We start from the raw sequence: 25,547 nt of genomic DNA on the forward strand, positions 1-25,547 counted from the left end.
ATTATAATATGTCGAAAGTAGCAAAAGCTGTTGATATCGAGCTGATTCGATTCTGGGCCCGTACCACGAAACTGTTTTGAGACTCAAACAATCGAACCAGAATGCTGCGTCCTGCTCTAACAACGTCGTTTTACGTTTGTTACAGTAGGACGCGGCATTCTTGTTCGATTGTTTGAGTCTCAAAACGGTTTCGTGGTACGGGCCCTGATTCTGTCGGGAGTAAGACAGCACATGTTTGTCGAAAATTTTTTATTGCGTTCCCAGGACTATGCAAAAGAGATGCAATATCTAATTATCTACGTGCGAGTGAAATACCTTGTGTAGTTAGAAATCCTTTCGAAGACTGTGGTAAGTTTGTGTAATACACTCACACACTTATCAGTCTGAACTTTATAAATGATCATTTTAAGAAATACTCGAAATATCCACTTACTTTATCTCCATCGTGATTTGAGCCTTCTACTTTCTTCTCTTCTTTACCACCTTCTTCCTTCACAGAAGTTCTGCTACTTTTCTTCTTGATGTTAGTTTTAGGTGTAGTTATGTTCAGCGGTGGGACGATTTCGCTTCTCGCCGATAAGCGTGGAGTCGCAACTTGGCTGAGTGAATTCTGTAATAAAGTAATAACAATAATATATTTTAAACATCTATTATTTACTATTAATGTAATCATAATGACCAATGACACTTCATTTATCATTCGGATCAAAAGATTAGACGATAACATGAAATAAAAAAAACTTGAAAGGTGTCAAGGGACTCCCGGATGGAACGAATTTATAAAAAAAAAACGCCATTTACTTGACGCCCAGGAATACTATCAACGCCCTCTGCTCATACTATGCAGGTACTAATAAAAAAGTGTCGTTACAACTTTTCGTATGTTTTTTTCTGTCTAGCCCCCTTTCACAACGCGCGATAAGGAACTTCGTTCCAAATTTCAATTATACACATAAAAGAAGGGCAACTTTGCAAGTGTCCAAAAGCTTAGACCCTGGTCCATTTCATTGTAAAAGTTACAGAATAAGTAAGTAACTTACTAAGTCAACAGCCTCCACTAGAGTTTGCGGCTCAGGGAGCGGGCGGCGACGCAGTCTGTAAAGATAAGAAATGCAGTCAAAATAACCTATGCAAGTATTAATATTTATCTATTAGGTGGGGCGACAATGTTTGAAGATGATATTCCGCATAAGAATTGAATATGTAGTCGCATTCAAGTAGCATTCATTCTTTTCGGTGACCTTGATCTTGTATCAATATTTAGCCCGGACGCGCACGTCTAGCGGCCAGGCCGCGGCCGCCATCGAGATGGATACCTTAGTATGAAACCGCCATAGACCACGCGCACCTGGCCGCATGCCGCGCTTTCAAGCGGCCACACCATACTTTCGATGGCCGCCGCGGCCCGGCCGCTAGTGCGCGCCCGGGCTTAAGAGGAATACCTAGGCTTAGACTCAGTCTTCTTTGGTGTGTCTTTGGAGTTGACGTCTTGAGTTCCCGCATTCATACGAGATTTGGACATGCCGCTGAAACAATAAAGTAAAAGTGCTTTTTAATCAACTGCCGCATAAGGTGAGTTATATTTCTCTTTTTAGTTATATTTAGATTTTAATTTCATTTAAATTGAAGGTTTAAGTGTTAACCAGACCAAAATTAAGTAGATCGCATATTAATTTGTAATTAATTTATTTGATAGTACGTCAAAACACGTCTACTGCTTTTTTCCCGTGGCATAAAACAGTGATATTTAAGTAATCAACCTGAGTCAAATTTAATGTCAACATCTCTAATAATACCAAGTAGTGTAGTACCAAGTAGTGTAGTACCAAGTAGTAGTGTGTAAGTGTATACGTACACATATTTTTCACACAGATGAAAACCAATTTTGGTTACGTTTGACAGCTCGAGATTGTTGCTCTATTCCGCTAGGTATATTAACTTTATGAATAGTACCTACTATATCAGAGAAGTTGATTCTTAGACATGATGGCGGACCTGCGTAATTTGGTCGCGTTACGTCAAATCCATCCGAACGATCACAGCTAACATTGAATTAACATAAGCCGACCAAATGACGTAGGTCCGTCAACTGCCCAGGAATCAATTTCCTCAATGGTACTTACCTGAGCGAACTACGAGCAGTGGCGAGACGTCGCGGGCGCGGCGCGTCCATCGAGTACATCGATAGACGCTGGTCTACCGCACCTAAAGTCAAATACAAATACAAAATCGTTATTGTCATACATAATTTACAATGTTTTTAAAAAGTGACAGTCCCCTAAACTAGGCGCAGCCTGTGCTATGGGCGAATTTTTACACTAACAAACAAAATAATCAATGTCATTATTAAGTACCTAAAAAATGTTCCCCGTGACTGAAATAAACTTGACTACCCACAAAAGAAAATTGAGTGGGAACCGTTTTTTCCGAGTGAGTTGTGCATTAAATTAGGTCAGGTGGTTTTGGATGTAAACAAACAAATCTCTTTGTATAATTTTTTGCTTTACCTGCTACATTTTAAATTGAATGGTTTTTTTGGTAAGTAAGTATATTTTAAAGAATATTAAAAACACAATAGAAGCCGATACTTACGTGTGTTATTCTTAGCACGAGCTCCAATAAATCGCTTCTTGTTGGATCTACTCGTCTTATCAGCATATGAAGAACTGCGGAACTGGAATAATAGGCAAATTGATAAATATACAAGATGTTAGTGTAAACACCGTTATCCTTGAAACCATCAAATGAGTCTGTCAAAATTAACAACTTTTTCTATGAGCGCAATGCTGGGAACTCAAAAAAATCCGTCTTCATACCCATACAAATTGACGATCCGGGCGTTCGTATGGGTATGAAGACGGCTTTTCTTTTTTTGAGTTCCAGCATTGCTCTCATAGAAAAATGTTGTTCATTTTAAGTTGACAATTATTTAAAAATATACAGATTGAAGTCTGTTACTATGCATGCTATGCATTGCGTAATGGTAAGTAAAGTCCAAACGGTGAATTCGGCTCTAACCTCAGTTACCGTGGTAAGATTGTTCAGATATTCCGTGACTCTGGTAGCGTGTGCGTTGAACGCCGCGTCTAGTTGCTCGCAGATGGACGCCATGTTCTAAAAAATAAAGGAAAAAAGTAAGCTACTGCAGTTAAATGCCAACCTTTAAGTAAAGAAAAACACTAGTGTCACTTTGACTTTTTTGAACACTGTAAGAATTTCGCCATTCATGTTGAAACCGTGCATACGTATTGTGGAAAATCAGTGAATAGTTATAACCTCTTTTGCCTAGGCGATATTAAAATTTGAAGATAGAAATAAAACATTTTCCATCACATAATGGCGGTGCGTGGACTGAATACTCACTACGTCGACGTCAACGCCGGCGGCGACGTACAGGTGCGGCGCGGCGCTGTCCCGCAGTACGGACAGCAGCGCGCTGGCCACGCCCCCCGTGCTAGCTCCGCCCCCCGCGTCGCACCACCCACCCGCTGATAACAGCTTGCTTACCGCCTGTAATTGTAAAATAATATAAATATCATGATAAATGGTCAATAGGACCTATTGTACATAGTATTTTACATCATTAGTACGTACTTTGAAAGTTTTGAGACACAGAATTTATAGAAGGTGTAACTAAACTAACTGATAATACTTTAGGGTATGTATGTGATTCTTTATTATAAAGTTCACTGTGAATGTAGAGGTGCTGAAAGACACCTTTTTTGTGCGCCCCAGCGTCGAATTTTCCGCTACAAAAGCACAAAAAGTCACTCTTTCAGTGCTGCCACTTTCACAACAAAGTATATATGTACATATTAGGGACCTATTCACACCCTTAATATCACTTACTTTTGTTACACCTGTATATCGTCTACTGCCCCATTGAGCTCTACTTTTTTATAAATAAATAAATACATGCCTGTAAAGCCTGCAAGACACTCTGCAGCATCGACACGAGGCGTACGCACAGCGCGCGCGCGTGCGTATGTCGCGCCCCGCCCCCCGCACGCGCCGTGTCCGCGTGACGAGTTATATCGCGAAGCTGAATGAAGAAAGGCTCTGGATAACTATCTCGTGAACATAGTAGGTATGAACTATATAGCTATCACTACCTGTCTCTTTCACTCACGTACAAAGATATAGCTATCGTCTACGGAAACGAAGTAATAGTATTTTCGCATGCGAGTAAAAGAGACAAGCAGCAAAATTTGACAAAAGTGTTTTGTTGTTTTGTATCTGTAGAGTATACATGTAATTTATATAGTTAAATGGTATCTTATATATAAAATTTTCGTGTTACAATGTTAGTCACAGTACTCCTCCGAAATGGCTTTACTGATTTTTACCTAATTTTATATGCATATTCAGCGGGTCTGAAAATCAGCTACTGGGTACTTTTTATATTGATAAGTGCTTTTGTTGAATGAATAGCGTGGAAGAGCCATGCTTCGGCACGAATGGGCCGGCTCGATCGGATAAATACCACGTTCTCACAGAAAACCGGCGTGAAACAGCGCTTGCGCTGTGTTTCGCCGAGTGAGTGAGTTTACCGGAGGCCCAATCCCCTAACCCCTACCCTATTCCCTTCCCTACCCTCAACTATTCCTTTCCCTTCCCTTCCCTACCCTCCCGTATTACCCTATTCCCTCTTAAAAGGCCGGCAACGCACTTGCAGCTCTTCTGATGCTGCGAGTGTCCATGGGCGACGGAAGTTGCTTTCCATCAGGTGACCCGTTAGCTCGTTTGCCCCCTTATTTCATTAAAAAAAAAAATTATAGTAAATTATTACAACTCGAGACTGACGGCGACCATTGTTTGTGAGACGGGATAGCGATGGACGTTGCCATGGTGACATACTTATTTTGTCACTTCAATAAAATAATATGGGCAAGATACTTTGCCGGGAAAGCTAGTTTAATATAATTTTCGTAATTACTTCTTAATATTTACTTATTTTAAAGTACCTGTCTCTGTAGCTGGTACACATGCACCCTGTTGAATCTCACACAGAACTCGCTGGACCTCTTTGTCAACTTTGCCACATCTTCTGGCTCTATGTTGATGACAGTTGTCTCTAAAAATGAGCTGGAAGGAAAAAATACTTTGATAAGTTGAAGTTGCAAAAGGAATGACTTTTTTGACAAAAGTACTAAGAAAATGTGTCCGTTATAGATTAACCCCCTTACTAATAAACGTTGTATAAGCTTTGAATAGTTATACAGTGTTTTGTTCCTATCACACAAGTGACATTTTTAATTGGATTGAAGAAGACAAAACACTGTATAACTATTCAAAGCATATACAGCGTTTATTAGTAAGGGGGTAAGATTTTAGAAAATAGGATTTCAGTATGATACTCAATGTTGTACCTGAAATACTCACATCATTTTAACAGCTTCGTTATTTATATTCTCCTGTAATTCTTTTATTTTGGCGCAGTAAACACTGCTCTCAATCATATTCTCTGATGATTGACCTAAAAAACAAAGGTTTTATAAATTATTATACTAACTAATAATTTAAGCAATAATCATATTATTGATTTTGTTCTTAGCAGCTTTCTTTAATGCATACACATATAAACACACAACACTATTACTAGAGAACATAAAACACATTGATCTTACTTTTTATCTTATTCTCATGGTCGGATCTAGGTGTTACTAATGATGGCATCATGTCAGGCTCCTTGTGTGCTTCTCTTACAGTGCACGGTGCGCTATCTATTGATTCTTTACATTCTTCGTCTTGACCTACAATATCAAACAATATTTAAAGTACTTTTATAATCCAAGTCCTTCAAATGGAAACATCTGTAAGTGGCAAGTGACAAGCTGTGAATAGCACAGTATACCAGCAGTGTTAAGAGGATACACCAGGGGCGAGAAAAATTGAAAATAGGTATTTGAAAATGTATTGCTGTCTCACCAATCTCAAGTCTCCCACCGCAGACCGCGATAGAGACAATCCGACAAAAGTTCTAATAAAAGAACAGAAAATCTTCGATTTGTTGTCCGCTGATTCCTTCTCCAAAACTTAACCGATTTAAGTACTTTTTTCATTAAGAATTAAAGCAAGGCTTGAGCTGTGTTCCTATGTTTTATTTTTTTTTTGTATATTCTAGCCAGTTTTTTTTTCTGGGTGTTTGAACACAGAGGAAAATCTGGCCATTTTTTTGGGTTTTTGGACGTTCTTATCTTTTTTAATAATAAAATTAGGAAAAAAAAAAAAGAAAACATAGGGACATGCTAATAGTGGCCATAGATATTCAGGAAAAAAATCATAACTCTACCGGCATTATCCAGGGAGGAAACAGGGGACAACATTTGTATGCAAAAATGGTGGTGTGGACTCCTCTTAATATTGTTCTTTGTAATGCATATATATGTATATACATATAATAATATACGTGGGAGAGCCCTGCTTCGGCAGGAATGGGCCAGCTTGACCGGAGAAATACCACGTTCTCACAGAAAACCGACGTGAAACAACGCTTGCGCTGTGTTTCGCCAAGTGAGTGAGTTTACCGGAGGCCCAATCCCCTTCCTTACCCTCCCCTATTCCCTTCCCTTCTCTTCCCTACCCTCCCCTATTCCCTTCCCTTCCTTACCCTCCCCTCTAACCCTATTCCCTCTTAAAAGGCCGGCAACGCACTTGCAGCTTTTCTGATGCTGCGAGTGTCCATGGGCGACGTAAGTTGCTTTCCATCAGGTGACCCGTTTGCTCGTTTGCCCCTTTATTTCATACTCAAAAAATACCCAAGAGAATCGTTACATGTATAGATTGTTATTATTTTTTTTAATATCTATGAACGCTTCACACCACGTCAGTCTGGCCCCGTGCTAAGTACCTGAAGGATTTGTGTTACAGGTACCAGACAACGGAAATATATTTAATACTTTTATACTATACATATATTTAAGATTTTTATTATATGATACACATATTTAATACACATCCAGACCCGGGAACATTGAAAACTTTTTGTTCCGTCGGCGGGATTCGAACCCGCGACCCCCGGCTTGAGCTGCCACACACTCAACCAATTGAGCCACAGAGGTCGTCGAATTTGTTACATGTATAACATTATCCTAACTACTCTCAATGTACTATTTCTTATACCTGATTCGTCGTCTTCATGATACATGTAATATGTGTTGTCCACATCAGAATATGCTGCATCTAAATCATTTTCGTCTTCTGAACCTTCTGAGTAATCTTCATTCTGAAATAATTTTAGATAAAATGTAACTTTAATTACATCTAACTTTAATTTTAAAAAGTATTCTCTTTATAGTGAGGGAGCCCTAGAACAAAAGTTTTTGTGATTACTAAGAAGCAAATTTTTTGTAAGTAGCTACATTTTGATAAGACGAACATTTTTATTTTCAAAAAATCTCGAAAGTGGTAGCTAACAGAGATAGAAAGGATTTCATACTTTGACTTGATGGTCCTAAAATATGGATTGTTTTATTTGTAGGACAAGGTTACTCTTAAATTATATAACTATATTATTATTTTTTTCCCTTTTTGTTATCAGCAATCAGCTTTAGTTGAAGCTATAATCTGATGAGGTCGCTTTTAATAGGAGTAAGTGGATGTTGTTCCCTTGAACATCATTCCAAGTTTAAAATCTGTTTCCTTTTAAGGCGAACAGTGTCTCCTGTTGTATTGAGGAGATTTTGCGCAAGCACATTTTGGTGTTGTTTAAGTCTGCTCTTATATTTATTGTTGTATGAATTTACAGTTTCCTTTATTGTCTATTTGCAGGTGCTCATGGATTTCTGAGTTCCGAATAAACCATGGTACATTTGTTATAGTTCTGAGCACATTGTTTTGGAACCTTTGCAGTATTTCTATATTTGAGTTACTTGCGGAGCTCCAGAGTTCTATACCGTAAGTCCAGATCGGATTAATAATACTTTTGTATATAAGTAGTTTATTGGTCAATATAATTAACCTACCAATACACAAAAAATCAGCTGGTTAGGGTTTTGTTTTAGGGTACAGAAGTCAACCAAGTTTTGTTGAGTAGCTACTCACGAAAAATTAGCTTGTTAGTAATCACAAAAAAATTTGTTCTACAGCTCCCTGACTATTATATTTTATTTTGTTTTAATTATATCTGGTAATCATGTCACACATTTAATGACTTATTCATACTAGTTAACCCTTTAAATATAAAAATATCTACACTGCAATGAATACCCCAGTCTTTGTCTGATACAATAGTCAAATGGCAGACAAAAACAGTACCTTGTTAACTTATCCACTTTGTAAATATTTTTGTTACTAATAACACCTCCATCGTGGGTATCGCAGACACAATAGATTTTCAATTGCAATACGACAGCCGGCTGTCGCTTGGGGATTGATGGGTTAACTCTGGTTAATTGATATTATGTGTTTCATAGTATAACATAATATTTAAGAGGAGTCCACACCACAGTTTTTCTATACAAATGCTGTCCCCTGTTTCCTCCCTGGATAATGCCGGTAGAGTTATGATTTTTAACCTGAATATCTATGGCATTAGCATGTCTCTATGTTTTCTTTTTTTTCATAATTTTATTATTAAAAAAGATAAGAATGTCCAAAATCCCAAAAAATAAAACAAAACACCCAGAAAACAAAACTGGCTAGAATGTACAAAAAAAATAATAAAACATAGGAACACAGCTCAAGCCTTGCTTTAATTCTTAATGAAAAAAGTACTTAAATCGGTTAAGTTTTGGAGAAGGAATCAACGGACAACGAATCAAAGATTTTCTGTTCTTTTATTAGAACTTTTGTCGTGTTGTCTTTATCGCGCTCTGCGGTGGGAGACTTGAGATTGGTGAGACAGCAATACATTTTCAAATACCTATTTTCAATTTCTCTCGCCCTTAAAACTAGACAGGTAACCTTGTCAAGGTTACCTGTCTAGTTTTGTTAGTCTTTGTATGTATTTTATTATGTAACAACATAAATTATATTATTATCATGATATTTACCCCAAAATTTTTAACATGAATATCTGTGTTTTAACTTAATTAACTTCAAGTTTTTACCTGAACATCAATATCAATTTCTTCATTATGCATGTTCTGAAATTCCTGTTCCAGTAAATCCAATATGTATGATTCTGGAAGATCCTCTTTGAAATAGTAGGGATCATCTGTAAAATATTTTCCACTATTTTAATCTTACCAAAAAACTTTTATTTTGGTGTTTGCCACACTTCTCCGATATGGCAGGCTGCAGGACCAATATTGTTGAAACTTTGTGTGCTTATCCTGTCTGGTCTGAGAATCAGCCAACACATATTTTTTATACTCAGAGTAACAAAGCAGACCAGCGCACAATCCTAAATCAACCCTACCAAAGTTGAGAACTTGCTTAGTCCAAACTCCACTCTCAAGAATATTTTAACACTATAATATAATATGGCAGAACATGTCTGCCCGATTAGCTAGTATATTATAAATTCACATCATATGCAATTTTAATTGAGTTAAAGTGAAACATGATCAGGTGACCTACCTTTACAAATTACATTCACAATATCTTTCTCCTGGACAAACTGCTCCCATATTCTCTGCTCCCTCTGCTTCATCCTCTCTCGTTTCTCTGCCTTCCATGTCACTTCCAGTTCGTCAGGCTGAACGTACTGCAAGAAATAGGAAAGAGTACTGTCTAGCCCTGAGCTCTGGAGTTATTTGCTAGAATGTTGTTGAAACTTACTTTCAAATTTAAATCTGAAGTTGCCTGCACCTTAGTTACACATCCTTTTTCACCAACATCCATTGATATAAACTTAAAATAATAAATCGACGAATTATTGTTTGTTTGTTTTGATTTGAAATTTGAATTCTTATTTTTGAATTTGACGTTTGACTTTTGAGTTTTGACATTGACAGTTGGTTGCAACTAGTGGATTGTGATTGGTGGTTGTGTTTTTTTTAACTATTATATAATTATGGCAAAGAGCACTTGATACGAGTTATGCGTACCGTACGCAATTAGTTGTTTATTTGATTGTTTACTAATAACTATACAAAAAAAAAGGATTGTTTAAAATTAAAATACAAAATAAAAATAATAATTATTATAATAGTTTAGGTATGTGCATATGTAATAATATTAATTTCCGATTATTCACTGGTCCCTTTCATTTTCCACGCTCAGTAAGTATTGAGTTAACTGCATAGGTATTATGATAACTGGAACCCCAACCTCCAGGGTTCTAATGAGCTAAATTGACGAGTAAAGCACTTGTAAGCTGTAGCCTCCTGTTTCTCCGGGTGTCTGAAGAAGATTTCCCATTAGACGATTTTCAGCTCGTTTGTGGACCAGTACCATCCTGTCCAGTACAGTAATAAGCTATGTGATGATTAGTGATTACCTAACTTGCTTTTTGTATGTCTTATTAAATAGACGATTAGTTAAGTGTTATTATAGCATAAGTAATGAACTCTTGGAAAAATTAATATTTCATGGTATTTTGCATGGAAAACGTTCGCATCAATAATTAATCTTCGTTACCGAGTGATCTATTACGAGAAGTGAGAGCGAACTATTTGTATAAAGTTATTATCCCTGTTGAGTCTTGCAACGTTTGGCAGATCGCCACGGCCGGCATCGAACCCCGTGACTCACGGCTGGAGTGCGACGGCGCGATCAATAACCCCTCCCCCGCAACCCCGCGCAACCCGCCTGCACAAACGCAACCACTGAAATTGGTCATTAGTTCAAGGTTTCGGTTGTCAACCACTATCTACCTCAAAGTATCGAAGCAATACACACATTTTGTGTTATTTTTAATGATTGCGCGTTGCAAGGCCGGCGACGCGCATAAATGTCGAATCTCCTTCGTGGACGCTCGTGTGTGTGAGTTTTCAGTGTAAGGATGGCCTCTAAAGTTCTGGTGCCTACGGCACCTTTTACGAAGTTACAGGTAGGTAGTGAAGGAGTATTAATGTGTAGCATTAAGATCCTACTAGAGGAAATATCCGTAGAAAACAGCACGGATGTTTTAAGAAGCGAAAATAAACAAAGAACATTTTGTACGTCCATTTCAGTAATTTTATTTAATTTTAATTCTCAGATGGTTAGTTATTTCAATAGGATTAAAAACATTATTGCTAAGCTATCTTCGAAGGGAAAAAAAACCGTCAGTTTTTAATTTTAGAAAATATTCATGTTCTAAATAGGTAGGTACAAATTTTCGTAACGCGATGACGATGTTTTGTTCTTCGCAAGTTTGCATAATAATTTGGTTAGTAGGTACTTTGTGTTTAATATGCTGGTATTTTTTTCATTAATAAAATCATGTTTTAATATTATACCAGAGTGGGTGGGTAAAACAAAAAAAAAGGGAGAACAATGGGAAAAGTTCGGGAAAACCAATTGGAATTTCCCAACACTTGTTATTGTTCACAGCTTGTTAATACCTACCTAAAACCCTCTTAGTAAAATACATTGAACCACTCTACCTAAATTGTAAAAATAAACCACTTAACATTTTTCGTTTATTCTGAAAACTCGAGTAGACTTTTCAGGTCAATGACTTCTACGGGTAGGTAGACACGAAAATATTTTAATGAGTTATGTCTAATTAATCTATTGAAATTGGTTTTATAACCAGCATAGCATGTCTAAGTTTTTATATCGAATCGATCGGAAAATTATAAAATACGTTGGCATTGCAAGTTGCAACTTTGTACGCGCTAAAATTCAATTATTCTATGTTATGTCACTTGCTCCGAAGTACGTATCACAAAGTCATGCTAAAATCTGGCAAAGATGCCGGTAACGTACCTGCAGCTCTTTTGATGTTGCGACTTCCGAGTGTTCATGGGCGACGGGAGTTGCTTTCCATCAGGTGAACCGATTGCTCGTTTGCCCCCTTATTTTAAAAAAATCCGTTAAGCAGTTTAAGCGTGAAGAAGTAGCCCATATATCGCGCACCTTCAAACGAAGTAGCGTAGTGTGATGAATGCAGCATGGCCCATGGGCCATGGCCAATCCGATGGGCCGCGCAAGCAGCTGTAAGCACTTTTTGTCCGCAACCACGTTTGTGGCGTTTGTTTATCGAGGCTACCGAAAAGGTGAACGCACATTTATCGAAACCGAAAGAGTGAAACGAACCCAAAGAAACGTATTTTAGAATTCTTTAAGTAAGTATATGAAATCCTATGAAACCTCGCACATGTGCCCGCGTCGAATCGGTCGAATCTAGCAGAAGTCAGAACTCCAGTAAGGCCTTCTGGGGATTCGATTCGTTCGGTTCGGCTAAGTGTGCCTTTAACCGTACATTTTCCGGGAAAAAATAACAAGCCTTTTACGTTAAGCCACAGTTAAGCCTTAACAGTTGAGGAGATGGAGTAACAGACCGACAGATACACACGGTACTTTCGCAATAATGTTAGTAAGGATTATATTTTGTTCTGTATGTAGACGCGGTTAGCGGTAGCACCTATTGTTTATACCTAGTAACGATCTAGTTGAGATTGAATTAAATAAGGAAGCAAGGTGATAACGTAGAACAATGGATGAATCATTGTTATAAATTACTACATGACGTCCGCAACTCCGTTGGCCCAGGAAAACGTACGGTTCCCGCGCGATCTATCTCAAAGATCGCGACTAGATCAAAGATAGAGTTTAAAAGGTTAAGTGCCAATTTAATCAGCGTCTGTTTAAGTTAATTGTTAGTTCAACATTCTTTAAACATAATATGCACAATGCACATTGTTCTTTGTGTGCATTGACTGAACGGCCGTTTAGAAGACTTCGCAAGTCGCAACGTAATGAAATACAAACAGGATGGTCGGAGGTTCAATCCAAACGCACGTACTATCAGAAAAGTTGATAGACACATGGCGGACGTCTACGTTATTTAATCGGGTTATCTAAATAAGTCGGGTTTTCCTTCCTGGGCCTCTATCATGAGCTCTTAAATCCATTCTCTTTACGTCCTTATACTGACTGTATAAGGACGTAAAGTGAATGGATTTAAGAGCTCATAATAGAGGCCCTGACGCTATAACTCCAGAACGCACGAACCGATTTCCACGGTTTTGCATTCGTTGGAAAGGTCTCGGGCTCCGTGGGGTCTATAGAAAAAAAATCAGAAAAAACTTCAAGAGAAGAGCAGGAAAACAGGGAAAATCATTTTATGGCAAAACAACATTTGCCGGGGCAGCTAGTAATTTAAGTATATCAATAATCAATTCAATGGTCGTCAACTGTCAGCTGGGTTTGACAAAACGCGACCAAAATACGTAGATCCATCAAATGCTTATTAATGATCAATTTATTCGATGGTAAGTTACGTAGGTACAAAATTACAAATAACTACATCCATCTGGATTCTGGATGGATGTCGATAGTGTCTCTATTTCATTACCTAACTAAGTATAATATATTTGTATTGTGGTGTCAGTTTAATAAATTAGTACCCATCTACTACCATAATTTAATTGTATTAAGTTTCAGTACAACGCTTGGTGTGGCCTCATAAGTCATAACCACAATGTAAACACGCAAAGGGCCTTGAACTTGTGAACAAAGTGCGTTGACTTCGGTCACTCATTTCGGTTGTTATTGCCCAATGCCCAGTTCACGAAATGTGGAAGTCACAGCCCCGCATCTTCAATTTTTTTCAGGCGGGGCAAAAACTGAAAAATGCTACCCCCCACGGGCGTATATATAGCTTTGATGGGGGGGGGGGGGGGGTCCCGCCCATGAAGGGTTCTGCAGCAGCCTAAATACCTACTCTGCCTACGGACACGCTCCACAGTATAAATTTTTTTATTATACTTATTGTAAATAGAAAAAAAAATACAATAATGTACCTCGCCGAGGCGGCCGATGACAATCGATGACAATAATATTATATTGTCGATTGGACAAGTAAGATGGATAGTAAAGTGGGGGGTCCGGACCCCCAGGACCCCCCCCTTATATACGCCCATGCCGCCCCCCCTATCTACTTATGTTTATTTTCACCTTTATCATCCATATAATTTCAGCTATCAATATTATGTAGGATATATTATAATATAATTAACAGGGTAGGGTTTAAAAGCGTGCGAGAGCCGGGCGCGTATTTTGAACTATGCCTACGCGCCTCGCGAATAATAAATGTTCATGCAGCACGTCTCACTCCGCAGTCCGCGCTCAGGGTATCGGTCAAGTTGATATGGCCATGAAATTGCTGTACTTGTGCTATTATATATTTTATTACGTGGTCAATGATGAGTTGTCCATTGGTCCGTGAAGTATGAATTTGGCCGCCCCCTGAATTTGCCGCCCGGGGCACAGACCCCGGCTTGCCCCCCCTAGATCCGGGGCTGCCGAAGTCATGCCTCGTTTCGCGACAAACATTGTTTTGAACTAATTCGACCAAGAAATATAGGTTTGCCATCTGCCCATAAGATTCATTCAAGTAGATGGCGACTGGCGGACCTACTTTATTTGATCGGGTCATATCAAATCAATATTAGTCGTGATCTGTCGACAGGGTTTGACAACGCGACAAAATGAGGGTGTTTGATATTCTATTTGCCACCAGGTGCCGCTATGTAGCCTTAGGGTCTATCGTGTCAAACTGCTGTCATATGTCACAAATCACGATATAGCTGTCATGTATTACGATAATATGGCTATTTGACACAGTGACATAATAAGCCATAAAGTTTTTGTATCTACATTCTAAGGTCTTTGATTTGACACGATAGACCCTAAGGGTCAATTCAGACCGCAATGCGACGAGGCGAGGCGAGACGTGGCGACTGGCGCGGCATAAATTTGTATGGATTTGACAGATTTCAATTTCGTGAGACGTCTTGCAAATCTGTCAAATCCATATAAATTTGGAATTAAGGTAAGGCCTAAATGGCAAATAGAATATCAAACACCCTCATTACGTAGGTCCGCAATCTGCCTACGGATCAACTATACGTGGGAGAGCCTTGCTTCGGCACGAATGGGCCGGCTCGATCGGAGAAATACCACGTTCTCACAGAAAACCGGCGTGAAACAGCGCTTGCGCTGTGTTTCGCCGAGTTTACCGGAGGCCCAATTCCCTTCCGTATCCTCCCCTATTCCCTTCCCCTCCCTACCCTCCCCTATTACCCTATTCCCTCTTAAAAGGCCGGCAACGCACCTGCAGCTCTTCTGATGCTGCGAGCGTCCATGGGCGACGGAAGTTGCTTTCCATCAGGTGACCCGTTTGCTCGTTTGCCCCCTTTTTTCATAAAAAAAAAAACTTCTCAGATATTATGTGGCCATCGGTTCCAGGTGAAGAAATCCCCACCAGATGGCGGTAGCGGGTTCATCATCGGCGGCGACGCGACCGCCCGCGTGGCGCACCTGGAGCACAGCGTGCGTTTCCTGCAGGAGCAGCACCGGCTCATGCTGAGCGGTCTGCACGCTGAGATCGAGGCGCTGAGAGAGCGGAATAGGGGTACGATCTCTCTGAGAGGAACATCGAACAGCGCATCGAAGCCTCTTACAAAAGACTTAACAAATGCAACATTCGGTTTGATGCGTTTCGACTCTGCGCTAGTAATAATACTCCCCGCACCGGTTTCGGTGACGGTGGCCAGTTTCATTGAAACCAGGCCTGTTACGCAGGAGTAGTTTTATAGTGCCCAAGTGTGTGCGCAGTACACAAGAGCACTTTCTCTCTTCCTTTCACTCTCATAACCTAGTGGGACAGACGACCGACACGACTGGCGAGAGATCAGGCGCAGGACCGACTTTTTACATGCCCATCCGATGCATGGATCATCTTACTTGTCAGACAATCAGGTGATCAGCCTGCATTGTCCTAACCAAACTTGGAAATGAAAAACATATTTCCAACGCGGAATTCGAACCCACGACCTCCGGAGTCAAGAGCCACGCTCTAACCACTAGACCACGGAGCGCTAGTATAAATTGACCATTAGTATGACATAAGAATCACAAGACAAGCAGTGATAGTCGTCCAATATAAGTTCAAGATACTAAACACTTAGACTACTTTATTTCCGCCGCCCCTGTACGAAATCTGCACGCCACTCAGGACGCTGCCGCTCCCTTAAGATGCTGCCGTCTCTAGGACGCAGCCTATACGGCCTTTTTATAAATCCAAAGCTGCTTGGCGTGATATTAATTGTTTCGCGAAAAAAGGTTGTCCTTATTGTGATGTTCAATAATTTCAGACTTGCAGTTTCAACTGATTTTCAACAAAGAATCATCTGCCAAGAACAGTCCGGTCGCTGAAGAAAATGCTGAGAGCAACGAGGTAAGCAAATCTGTTTCACCACTTCCTGATAAGTGCCGCATAGGCTATCCTCAACTTATCTGACAGATATATACTTACTCCATACTGTATCTGTCAGATATGTTGTAGATACCCTATCCGGCAGTTGTCAGGAAGTGGTGAAACAGTCCCCGACTCCATTGTTGGTTACAAGTTACGCCCTCAGCCAGACTTATTGATCACGGAGTTTGTGACGAAGTGATTAAAGTAGCCCTTGCTATCAGCATGACTTGTCAGTATCAAAATAACGCTGAATTAATAGTAAAATAGCGTACAAAGCAATATTTCTCCAAGCTTTAAATCCTTCGCGAAAAAATAATAATAATTTCAAGACTAATCAAAGACATTAGCAAATTCAGAAACCTTCGCATTTGTCATAGTGAGATGTGAGCCCCAGGTGCTTTACGGCCATTCTGTATTACCTCGGTCATTCATATTCATATCATCTTTAAGAGTAACAAACAACACTTCCGTCAGATCACAAACGGCAGCTGTGTCGTGAGGTAATCCAGATGAATCATAACAACTGCAAGGTTACGACTATCCATTTAAACTCTTACACAGATCAATGGTTAAGCTTCACAACAATTATTTTTAATGTCACATCAGATTATTCATGAAACCACACATCTATCCAGAAGAAATTTTAAGAAACAACGTGTTTTGGCAATGGGCCTATGGGCTATGACTATATTATTAGAGGTAGAAGACTTATACTTAATAACTATTAACTATGTTTGCATTGTAAGAATTTAAGGCAAGATAATCACTCCGGATATTCTCTTAAAATATATGAGACAATAATGTGAATAAATGATCTTGATTCTTACATCGGGTTCGATTTAATCTCTCCAATGCCTGTCCCAAGAACAGTCTGAGAATTAAAAAAAGTTTAATATTTTCACTTTTCAGGCTACTGTCTGATTGTACCATTAAAACTTCTAGGCGATTTCAATATAAAGAATAGAGAGAACTCTATTTCTCTAAATCTCCAGTAGCGAAACCGTCGACACTTGTTGATGGCTGCCGTCAACTGTCGACGGCTGCAGTTGTATCTGCCGCTGGCAAGTGCCGTTCGTCTGTAAGAAGCCTAAGAGCCAGTCCACACGGCGCGTTGCGTCGACGCAGTGCTGCCGTTGCGTTCTTTTATATACAAATAACCAAGGTGTTCACACGGGGCGCTGCGTCGTCTAAACGCACACATGATGGACAGCTGGAGCACCCGAGACGAAGGGGGAGGGGGACTGCTTCGTGGCTCTTACTTGGATCTCCAATGATGACAAAGTGTTTTTCCAGGAGCATCTCCGTGCGGAGATTGCCCGCTTGGAGCTGGAGGCGGCAGCGGCCCGGGGCGAGGTGCAAGCGACTGAGGCGCGGGCGAGAGAGCTGCAGGAGCTAGTGGACGCGCAGGCTGAGTGAGTACCCCACAGTATATAATAAAGTACTTTGTGGTACCCCAACAGGAGCTGTGAGTTGGGCAGAATGGCCATTTAATATCAAAAATACATTTTACCATCTAGGGATAAACGTCCAAAAGTGCCTGAGCGTTTATCCATCATTAAGTGTCTTTGGAGTAGCTGAAGATGCTGAGACGTTGACGAAATGATGAGACTAGGATAAGGAAGTGCGGGAAACTCTGCTGTCATTTTATTTTTTTGGGGCTGTTATAATATATATTAGGTAGGTATATATCCCTGCTTTTGGGCTAATTATTTCGTGGCTAATACCACAGAATAGATAGAGTACTAATACACTTTTATGTTATTGTTTCAACGTAATAAATCTTGCTGGACGTTGTAGAAACATTCATAAATATGCAAATGCTCTTCTCAAGGTGACTTCTATGATGTAAATTTCGGTCTGCCTGTAGCTGTCGTTCCCTATATATTATATGAAAATAAAGACACACTTCCATAACAAATAGCCTTCGATTTCAGTATTATGCAACTCGTACCAAATTTCTCATTCAACCTCATTAATCTATCTAGAAAAATCCGCGAGCTGGAGTTTCGCGCGCGGGACATCGGTGCCGGGGCCAGCTCGGAGTCGGGCGAGGGCGAAGGGCGGGCGGAACTGCGGGCACGCCTGGCGGAGGCGGAGCGGCTGGTGCGGCGACTGCGCGCGGACGCCGAGCGCCAGCGCAGAGAGGTACTCGGGGGCGCGGGCGTCACCAACCTGCTGTTCGACGGCGCGGCGCACGTACGTCACACACACGCACACCCTCACCCCGCCCGCTGTTCGTCCCACACCGCCCATCCTACACACTACCGTCCTGTGTCCTACGCCTTCCTCTCGACGCAGTACTACCTTCCCGTGTCCTACACAATCCCGCCTTCCTCCCTACACACTACCGTCTTCCCGTGTCCTACAAAGTCCCGCCTTCCTACCTAAGCAGTATTTCCTTTCTGTATCCTATTCCTACGCATACTACGCAGGATCCTATGCAGTGCCGTCTTACTGCGTTGTATGCAATACCACCCTCCAGCGTAGTACGCGAAACTACCTTACCACATCCTACGTAGAACCGCCTTCCCGCGTCCTACGTCCTACCAATTTCTCAACCATTTGAGATACTGAATCAAGTGGAGATTCGTACATTGACCTACCGCTACCTGTATCACCAACGCCGAAACTATTCCTATTGTACGAGAGTGTTAAATACAAGTAGCGATAAGTACGAATTTCTACGTGCTTCACGATAAGACAATACCATACCTACCAGCTGCCTAACCAGTTTTCTATCCTACCCACTACCGCATATCCCACCACTCCCGTCTCCCACCCGTACAAGCCACGGCGCGGACGGAAGTCCGTCTGTAGAGTGGCTTTACTACTGTGTGCGGGTGACGCTGTTCCGTTTCCGCACCGTCGTTCTTTCTTTTTCTTTCTTCCCCCTTCTTTCTTTTCTTTATTATGTGTAGTATTTAAAGTTTAGATATTTATAAACTTCCATGTAGGTGTTTTTAGTGGTCATGATTAGGTTAGCACTTAGCTAGGTATTCCAAATTTTCTTAAAGAACTATTATCATGTACTTGGGTAGATTTAGACTTGTCTACATCCAAAAGTGCATGGATCTGTAATTTAGAGTCCCTTCGTATGCCTTCTATTGACACATTTTGTAGATAAAAACCCCTTCAATAGACAAAGCACCAAGGCCTTTTTTGGCCAAATACTTTCAAAGCCAGCGTTATGATCACATCCAAACAAGACCTAACGACAGACGAGGCGAGGATGCCTAAAAGTTCTACAAAATTGTTATATTAAGCGGCATCACGCTATTTATAATTTTGTACTTCTTTTATTGCCTCGAATCTCCTATCGTTTCGTTATTACACTGGTGCCTGGAAAGTCAATCTTACGCCATCAACAATAAGGCTTACATTCCACAACAGTTGCAGTGCATGAAGAACTCCCTACACGCGAGCCTGCGCGCCGGCGGCCTGGACTACGGCTACAGCTACCTGCCGCTCCACCCGCAAGACCTGTGGCGGGACCCGCTTAGAGAGTGAGTGTCAGAGAGTGAGAGTGGAATGGAGACGAGGCAGGTCTATGTCTATAAAGCTATAGCGTAACTTCGACCAAATGGATCTATTTTGACTTCTTCGCATTAGTTCACTCCTAATACCCAATGTTGCTTGGTTACTTGGTTAGTAGTTTAGGTTGGACATTTTTGTAATACATTCACAAAATGGTGAATGTGTTACAAAAATGTCCAACCTAAACTTCTTAGTACTAACCAATCCCGCGTTCCATTTAGCGTTAAAAATGATCAAAACGCTCAAAATATGAGGCATTTTGAGCGTTTTGAAAAAATTTATGACGTGTTTATTGTGCCAATCATAACGAAACATGTTACTTCTTTCAGGGAATACAGCATGGGATCTCGAGGGCGCAACAACCGCCGCCCGCTGACGCTGCCCGAACTCAACGCCGTGGGACAACCGCTGAGAGCCACCGTCTACGCCAATAGTGAGTACACACAGCAAGTAGCACATGCCTGTTTTTAACAACCATAACCTGTTTCCTAGGAGCCTAAGGGTCAATTTATAATAGCGCAGAGTCGAAGCGAAGAGAATTCCCAAAAGCTGAACACAGACCCCCTTACTTATAAACGCTGTATAAGCTTTGAATAGTTATACAGTGTTTTGTTCCTGTCACACAAGTGACATTTTTAATTGGATTGAAGAAGACAAAACACTGTATAACTATTCAGCGAAGAGAATTCCCAAAAGCTGAACACAGACCCCCTTACTAATAAACGCTGTATAAGCTTTGAATAGTTATACAGTGTTTTGTTCCTGTCACACAAGTGACATTTTTAATTGGTTTGAAAAAGACAAAACACTGTATAACAATTCAAAGCTTATACAGCGTTTATTAGTAAGGGGGTTAGAATTCAACGTTAACGCACACATTACTTCTGCGAGGTTAATCAACGTTGGTCGGGCGCACTCAAGCGAATTCGCGCGGATGCGCGCGCCTTTTTAAATTCTCAGTAATAATGTGCGTTAACGCTGAATTGGTGTTAAGGTTGAATTCGTTATGTTCAGTTTTAAATTTCGATTCGATGCGCTTCGACTCTGCGCTAGTCTCATGCCCGTTTTCACCAACAACCATTAAGTTTCCTGTGTTGGAGTCGGCTCTAACGGTTTTCATGAAATTTAGTATATAGGGGGTTTCGGGGGCGAGAAATCGATCTAGCTAGGAATTATTTTTAGAAAATGTCATTTTATTCGTGTTTTATCGAATACCGAGCTAGTAAAATAGTTAGTTTAAATATTATGTCCCAAGAGTGGCAAGTGGTTAGGGTGCGTCCTGTATTCTGTTGAAAAAGGGCATTGTTTTCACTATTAATATTCTTAGAAATGCTTAGGTCTTTCAGGGTTGGCGGATCATGCGTACATTGCATCAAAATGTTTTCCAATTGCAGATTACGCCCGAGGGAGAGGGTACAGCGAGAAGAAGAAACCGCCGCCGAACGGAGATCCAGTCAACGGGAAGAGTCCTGAAGAAACAGGTAACTAACGGTCATTATTAATATTTGAGATTAGGTCTCCACTCTCCAGTTTATAAGTATTTGCCTAAACTGAAACGTCTCAGACTCAACATTTTAGTTAAAAAATAGTATTGCACCATTAGAGAAAAAGGCAGATGGCGAACCTACGTTATTTGGCCGATAAAAGACTAGTATTCACTTGCCACAAACCGACCAAATAACGTATGGATCCGTCATCTGCCTACTAATCAATTTCTCGATAGTACAATACTTTTTGTAAACATCCTCTAAGGCCAGTATCAATAGTCAGTACTCAAGATGCATCTCGGTCTCAAGACACGGTTCAGGCTCTGTGATTGGTTGGCTGTCAACATTTGAACCAATCACAAAGTCGAACAGCGTCTTGAGACCGGGTCGCATCTTAGGTACTGACTATTTATACCAGCCTAAGACTATTATAAGCAGTAGGTCAAATGGCAAAAAAATAGTTTAAAAAATTGAGTCACATCGCGCTCTTTAAAAGCCTGAAGTCATTAACCCCAAACAAAAAAGATTTCAAGGCTGCCAAAATAATATCGTTGAAATCTGATTACAGAACACAATAGTTACAATAGAGTACATAGTGAACAGTTAAAGACGTACCCCGAACTGAAAGTCGTGGTCAGTAGAGTGATACCACATGGAAATGGTGAGATACATCATAATAAGCATGATTATTTTCCGATTGTATGTGTGGGGCCAAACTAACACTATCTACTAATGAGTAATGAGTAATGAAGCACCTTTACTAATAAAAATATCCTGTGTACCAAAAAATGGAAAGATTGTGGAAGATACTAGGGGGAACTGAAAGGGGAAAAGGTTGTACCTACTGGGCATACCCTTTCCTCTGTCTTATAAAAATATTAACAAACCATAACTTATAAAATTAATGTTGTTGGGTTTTTTTAACACATTAGAAAAGTCACTCTACGGCGAAAGACAACAACTTTTGACTAGTTATTCACGGATATAGATTTTTATAAAGGGGTTAAAATTAATCAGGTTTGTTCTAACATTACCAAATACTATAATAATAACTAGACTTGTTAAAACTAAGCTTTCTTGTGAACACACTCATATCATGCAATATTTTTGGGGTCAATGTTATTTTGCATTCACGGACATGTTACAGTATAACAGTTAAATACATTATTTAGTCTGCTTTCATTTACAGATAAGATCAAATTTAAGTAATATTTGGTAATAACTCATATTATTTTAGCGTGAAATATGGACCATGTGTAAATCTGTAACTAATTGCATTTTGCTTTCACTAACAAAATTCGTGGGTTTCATTTTAAGTAAATGCAAGAAGGTAATTATAATAGTCTAACTGCCGCACTCAGTCTGGAAGATTAATTACTTAATTATAATTAATTATAAAATGTTGACATAAATCTCACACATTATCTGTCAAACTCTTCATTAAATTGAAGGTTAATCATAATTAAGTGTCTCTGAGTGCGGCGAGATATATTGCTATAGTCCGGTCATCGAACGGAAATAATTTTTTAATATGACTATTACATGGTAAACGTATATGTGTCGCAGCCAACTGGCTTAAAAAGTCATTCAATCAAACAGCTAGCCATTTGACTGAACAACGCCATTCAATCACACATCTAGCTTTTTAATTGAATATTTGAGTCGCTCAAAACGTTCAACACTACAGCTGATTCAAAAGCCGCCGTCTGATTAATTTAGTTCAGCGCTCACCACCGCGGCGCTAGGTGAGTTTTGTTTACAATATGGCGTCAACTTACCGGTGTTTTGTGGTTGTATTAAGATATTTATATTTAAGAAATAAATTATGGGGGCACATACGAGTGAATCAAAATTTAAACTAATATTCGAGGAGAAATCACCGGATTAATAAATGCATCACCAAGGTATTTTTTGCAATAATTGTGTTCAATATGGTTAGAATACAATTGATCTGCTTGTTATCATTACGCTTGTGTAATAATAGCACTAAACTAATGGTCACCTTACTTAATTTACCATTTTACTAGTTGGCTAAGCGTCATCTAGCTGTAGTATTGAACGTTGCAATCAACAAGTCGGCTAAACGACGTATAGCCGTGTGATCGAATGGCGTTGTTCAGTCAAAGGGCTAGCTGTTTGATAGAATGGCTTTTTTAACCAGTCGACTGCGACATATGCTCCGGGATATTTGTTTGTACCATCGAAGATATGGATTCATTGGCAGATGACCGACGTCATTTGGTCGAGTAATGTCAATTTAATAGTAGTCGAGGTAATATGTCGGCTGGATTTGACATAACGAAAACAAATTTGAAATTACGTAGGTCCGCAATCTGCCTATGAATAAACTTCTCTGATACTTTCCCGGGATTCAAGGGATACCAGATGTCACAAACAGTACAGACATAATATGTACACTTTCGTATTGAAAATTGTCTGCTGAGGATTCATGACGCGAAATCACAGGCTCTGTAACTTCTGCGTCAGACTTGAGAATACGCGAGTAGCTGCACTTGGGGTGACATTCGATTCTTGGGAATAGGCCTCCTGTCGCTTTATAAATAACCCTTTTGCCAAGACTATTTTTATTGCTTCTATATAGAATTGCCGATCAAAATGTACTATGTAATTGACATAATCGTTCGTTAATATGAAGTTGACGTTCGACTCGTCAAATGTAAATTCCATACATTTTGATCGGCGATTCTATAAAGAAGGGATAAAGAAAACGTCTTGGCTACAGGCTCTGATTCTTTTAATTATTGATTAACAAAAATCCTATATTTCAGTGAGTACAGGCGGTGAAAGGCCGCGCGCGCGGCGCCCGCACCACCGGAAACACAACCCCGACCACACATAACTCCACAATACTAGTTAGGTAACAACATATACCGAAATATATATGTACTGGTCAGTCATATTGCATACATTATGTAATATACAATGTGCCTGGGTCACTTTATGTCTATACATATACTGCAATATATTAATTATCCAGTTCAGGGCCCCCGTAAGGGCTACTGGCACCTGTGTGCAAAAAAAGGATTTTGGCGCCCCTTTAGGCAAATTTTTTGGGTCCTTGGTTTTGGCGCCCCTAAAGATGGCGTTGATTTGGCGCCCCTAGAGGATGGCGCCCGTGTGAATTGCACACATTGCAGATATGGTAGCAAAGGCCCTGCGGGGCTAAAATGGTCACATTTAGCAAATCCTCTCAATCAATTCAGCAAATGAATTGTCAAAACTGTCAAACTGACAAATGTCAAATCAGTACAAAAATACAGAAATGAATTGCAAGCAGAGTTGCATTTTGCGATTTTAGAAAAATTAATCATAATATGATTCATATCATGATTCTTCAAAGCGACCATTTTAGCCCCGCTGATCCAGTTTAGAAATCATGTATTCACTTTTATGACTACAATTAAGAATAATACATATTTTGTATAGGATTAAATAAAGTGGACCTTGGCAAACATTAGCCTGGTTTTCGAGGTGATTTGAAACTATTCAATATTAAATCTAATAGATGTGTAATATCATTATCTGGCCAGTATAATGTATATTTCGGCATAAACACTACAGTGTGAGCGGTATAAATCTGGATAAAATATTGTTGGTGTTCCCTTCTAACTGCTTTTATACCGTCGAAGAAATTGATTCAAAGGCAGTTGACGGACCCACGTCATTTGGTTCATTTATATCAATTCAATACAAAATATTAGTCATGAGCTATCGGCTGAGATTGACATAACGTGACCTAATTACGTAGGTCCACCATCTGCCTATGAATTAACCTCTCTGACAGTACATTTATCTGGGTTATTGCTTATCTACAATGTTATGTCTTCTCTTACAAAAAAACTATGGAGGGTAGATGGAGGAGAACTGTATTATATGGGGGATATTTGAAAAAGTGTCCAGTTGTACGCAGTAAATAACAGTTGAAAAATCCTCCAAGAGTGGCGCTAGCTGCAGCAAAGGGTATGGAATGAATGTAGCCGTTGGTGACAAAATATAAATTGAAGTTAGCCGAATAGCCGAGTCACAGAATTACTGGGTTAATACCAATATATATTGAAAAATATAACCTAAAATAGCTGAAATAAAAGCTGCTAAATGATTTAAAATTTACCCTGTTGCTACTGTAGCGCCACCCTAATTTAACGCATTTCAGCGGACACTTTTTACATACAGAGATAGTTCTCCTCTATCTACACTCCATAAAAAAC

The 25,547-nt window shown here is 39.8% G+C and overlaps 2 protein-coding genes across 4 annotated transcripts in view; one reads left to right on the forward strand and one right to left on the reverse strand.

Annotated features, from left to right (window-relative positions):
* LOC121733134 overlaps positions 1-9,816 on the reverse strand; it is a 52,452-nt gene extending 42,636 nt beyond the window's left edge. Inside the window, exons 1-15 of the mRNA XM_042123299.1 lie at positions 9,724-9,816; positions 9,523-9,649; positions 9,051-9,157; positions 7,123-7,225; positions 5,628-5,753; positions 5,383-5,476; positions 4,965-5,085; positions 3,920-4,042; positions 3,364-3,510; positions 3,019-3,114; positions 2,593-2,674; positions 2,124-2,205; positions 1,443-1,526; positions 1,041-1,095; positions 434-610 (exon numbers count right to left, since the gene is read on the reverse strand). Coding sequence (XP_041979233.1) covers positions 434-610; positions 1,041-1,095; positions 1,443-1,526; positions 2,124-2,205; positions 2,593-2,674; positions 3,019-3,114; positions 3,364-3,510; positions 3,920-4,042; positions 4,965-5,085; positions 5,383-5,476; positions 5,628-5,753; positions 7,123-7,225; positions 9,051-9,157; positions 9,523-9,649; positions 9,724-9,786 — 1,587 coding nt within the window. The 5' untranslated portion in view covers positions 9,787-9,816. The remainder of the gene's footprint in view (positions 1-433; positions 611-1,040; positions 1,096-1,442; positions 1,527-2,123; positions 2,206-2,592; positions 2,675-3,018; positions 3,115-3,363; positions 3,511-3,919; positions 4,043-4,964; positions 5,086-5,382; positions 5,477-5,627; positions 5,754-7,122; positions 7,226-9,050; positions 9,158-9,522; positions 9,650-9,723) is intronic.
* Positions 9,817-10,647: 831 nt separating this feature from the next.
* On the forward strand, positions 10,648-24,365 carry LOC121733138. Of its 3 annotated transcripts, none has more exons than XM_042123305.1 (10): positions 10,648-10,936; positions 15,286-15,451; positions 16,194-16,276; positions 17,591-17,709; positions 18,283-18,493; positions 19,688-19,800; positions 20,161-20,264; positions 21,226-21,312; positions 21,887-21,979; positions 24,108-24,365. In XM_042123305.1, exons 1-10 carry the CDS (start codon positions 10,889-10,891, stop codon positions 24,176-24,178), a joined length of 1,095 nt encoding a protein of 364 aa, XP_041979239.1. In that variant the 5' UTR covers positions 10,648-10,888; the 3' UTR covers positions 24,179-24,365. The 3 variants fall into 3 exon arrangements, with proteins under 3 accessions (XP_041979239.1, XP_041979241.1, XP_041979240.1); XM_042123306.1 differs by having other exon boundaries at positions 10,650-10,936; positions 18,283-18,442; XM_042123307.1 differs by lacking the exon at positions 21,887-21,979 and having other exon boundaries at positions 10,649-10,936.
* The last annotated feature ends 1,182 nt before the right edge of the window (positions 24,366-25,547 follow it).

This window comes from Aricia agestis, chromosome 13 (assembly GCF_905147365.1).
Source record: "Aricia agestis chromosome 13, ilAriAges1.1, whole genome shotgun sequence".
Classification (NCBI taxonomy): Eukaryota; Metazoa; Arthropoda; class Insecta; order Lepidoptera; family Lycaenidae; genus Aricia; species Aricia agestis.

What these genes read in the sequence shown, in the direction of transcription:
- LOC121733138 (XM_042123305.1), top strand. Translation starts at nt 10,889, where the DNA reads ATGGCCTCTAAAGTTCTGGTGCCTACGGCACCTTTTACGAAGTTACAG. An exon ending in AAAATGCTGAGAGCAACGAG is followed by an intron (nt 16,277 to 17,590) that starts GTAAGCAAATCT and finishes GTGTTTTTCCAG; the next exon opens with GAGCATCTCCGTGCGGAGAT. An exon ending in TGGCGGGACCCGCTTAGAGA is followed by an intron (nt 19,801 to 20,160) that starts GTGAGTGTCAGA and finishes TACTTCTTTCAG; the next exon opens with GGAATACAGCATGGGATCTC.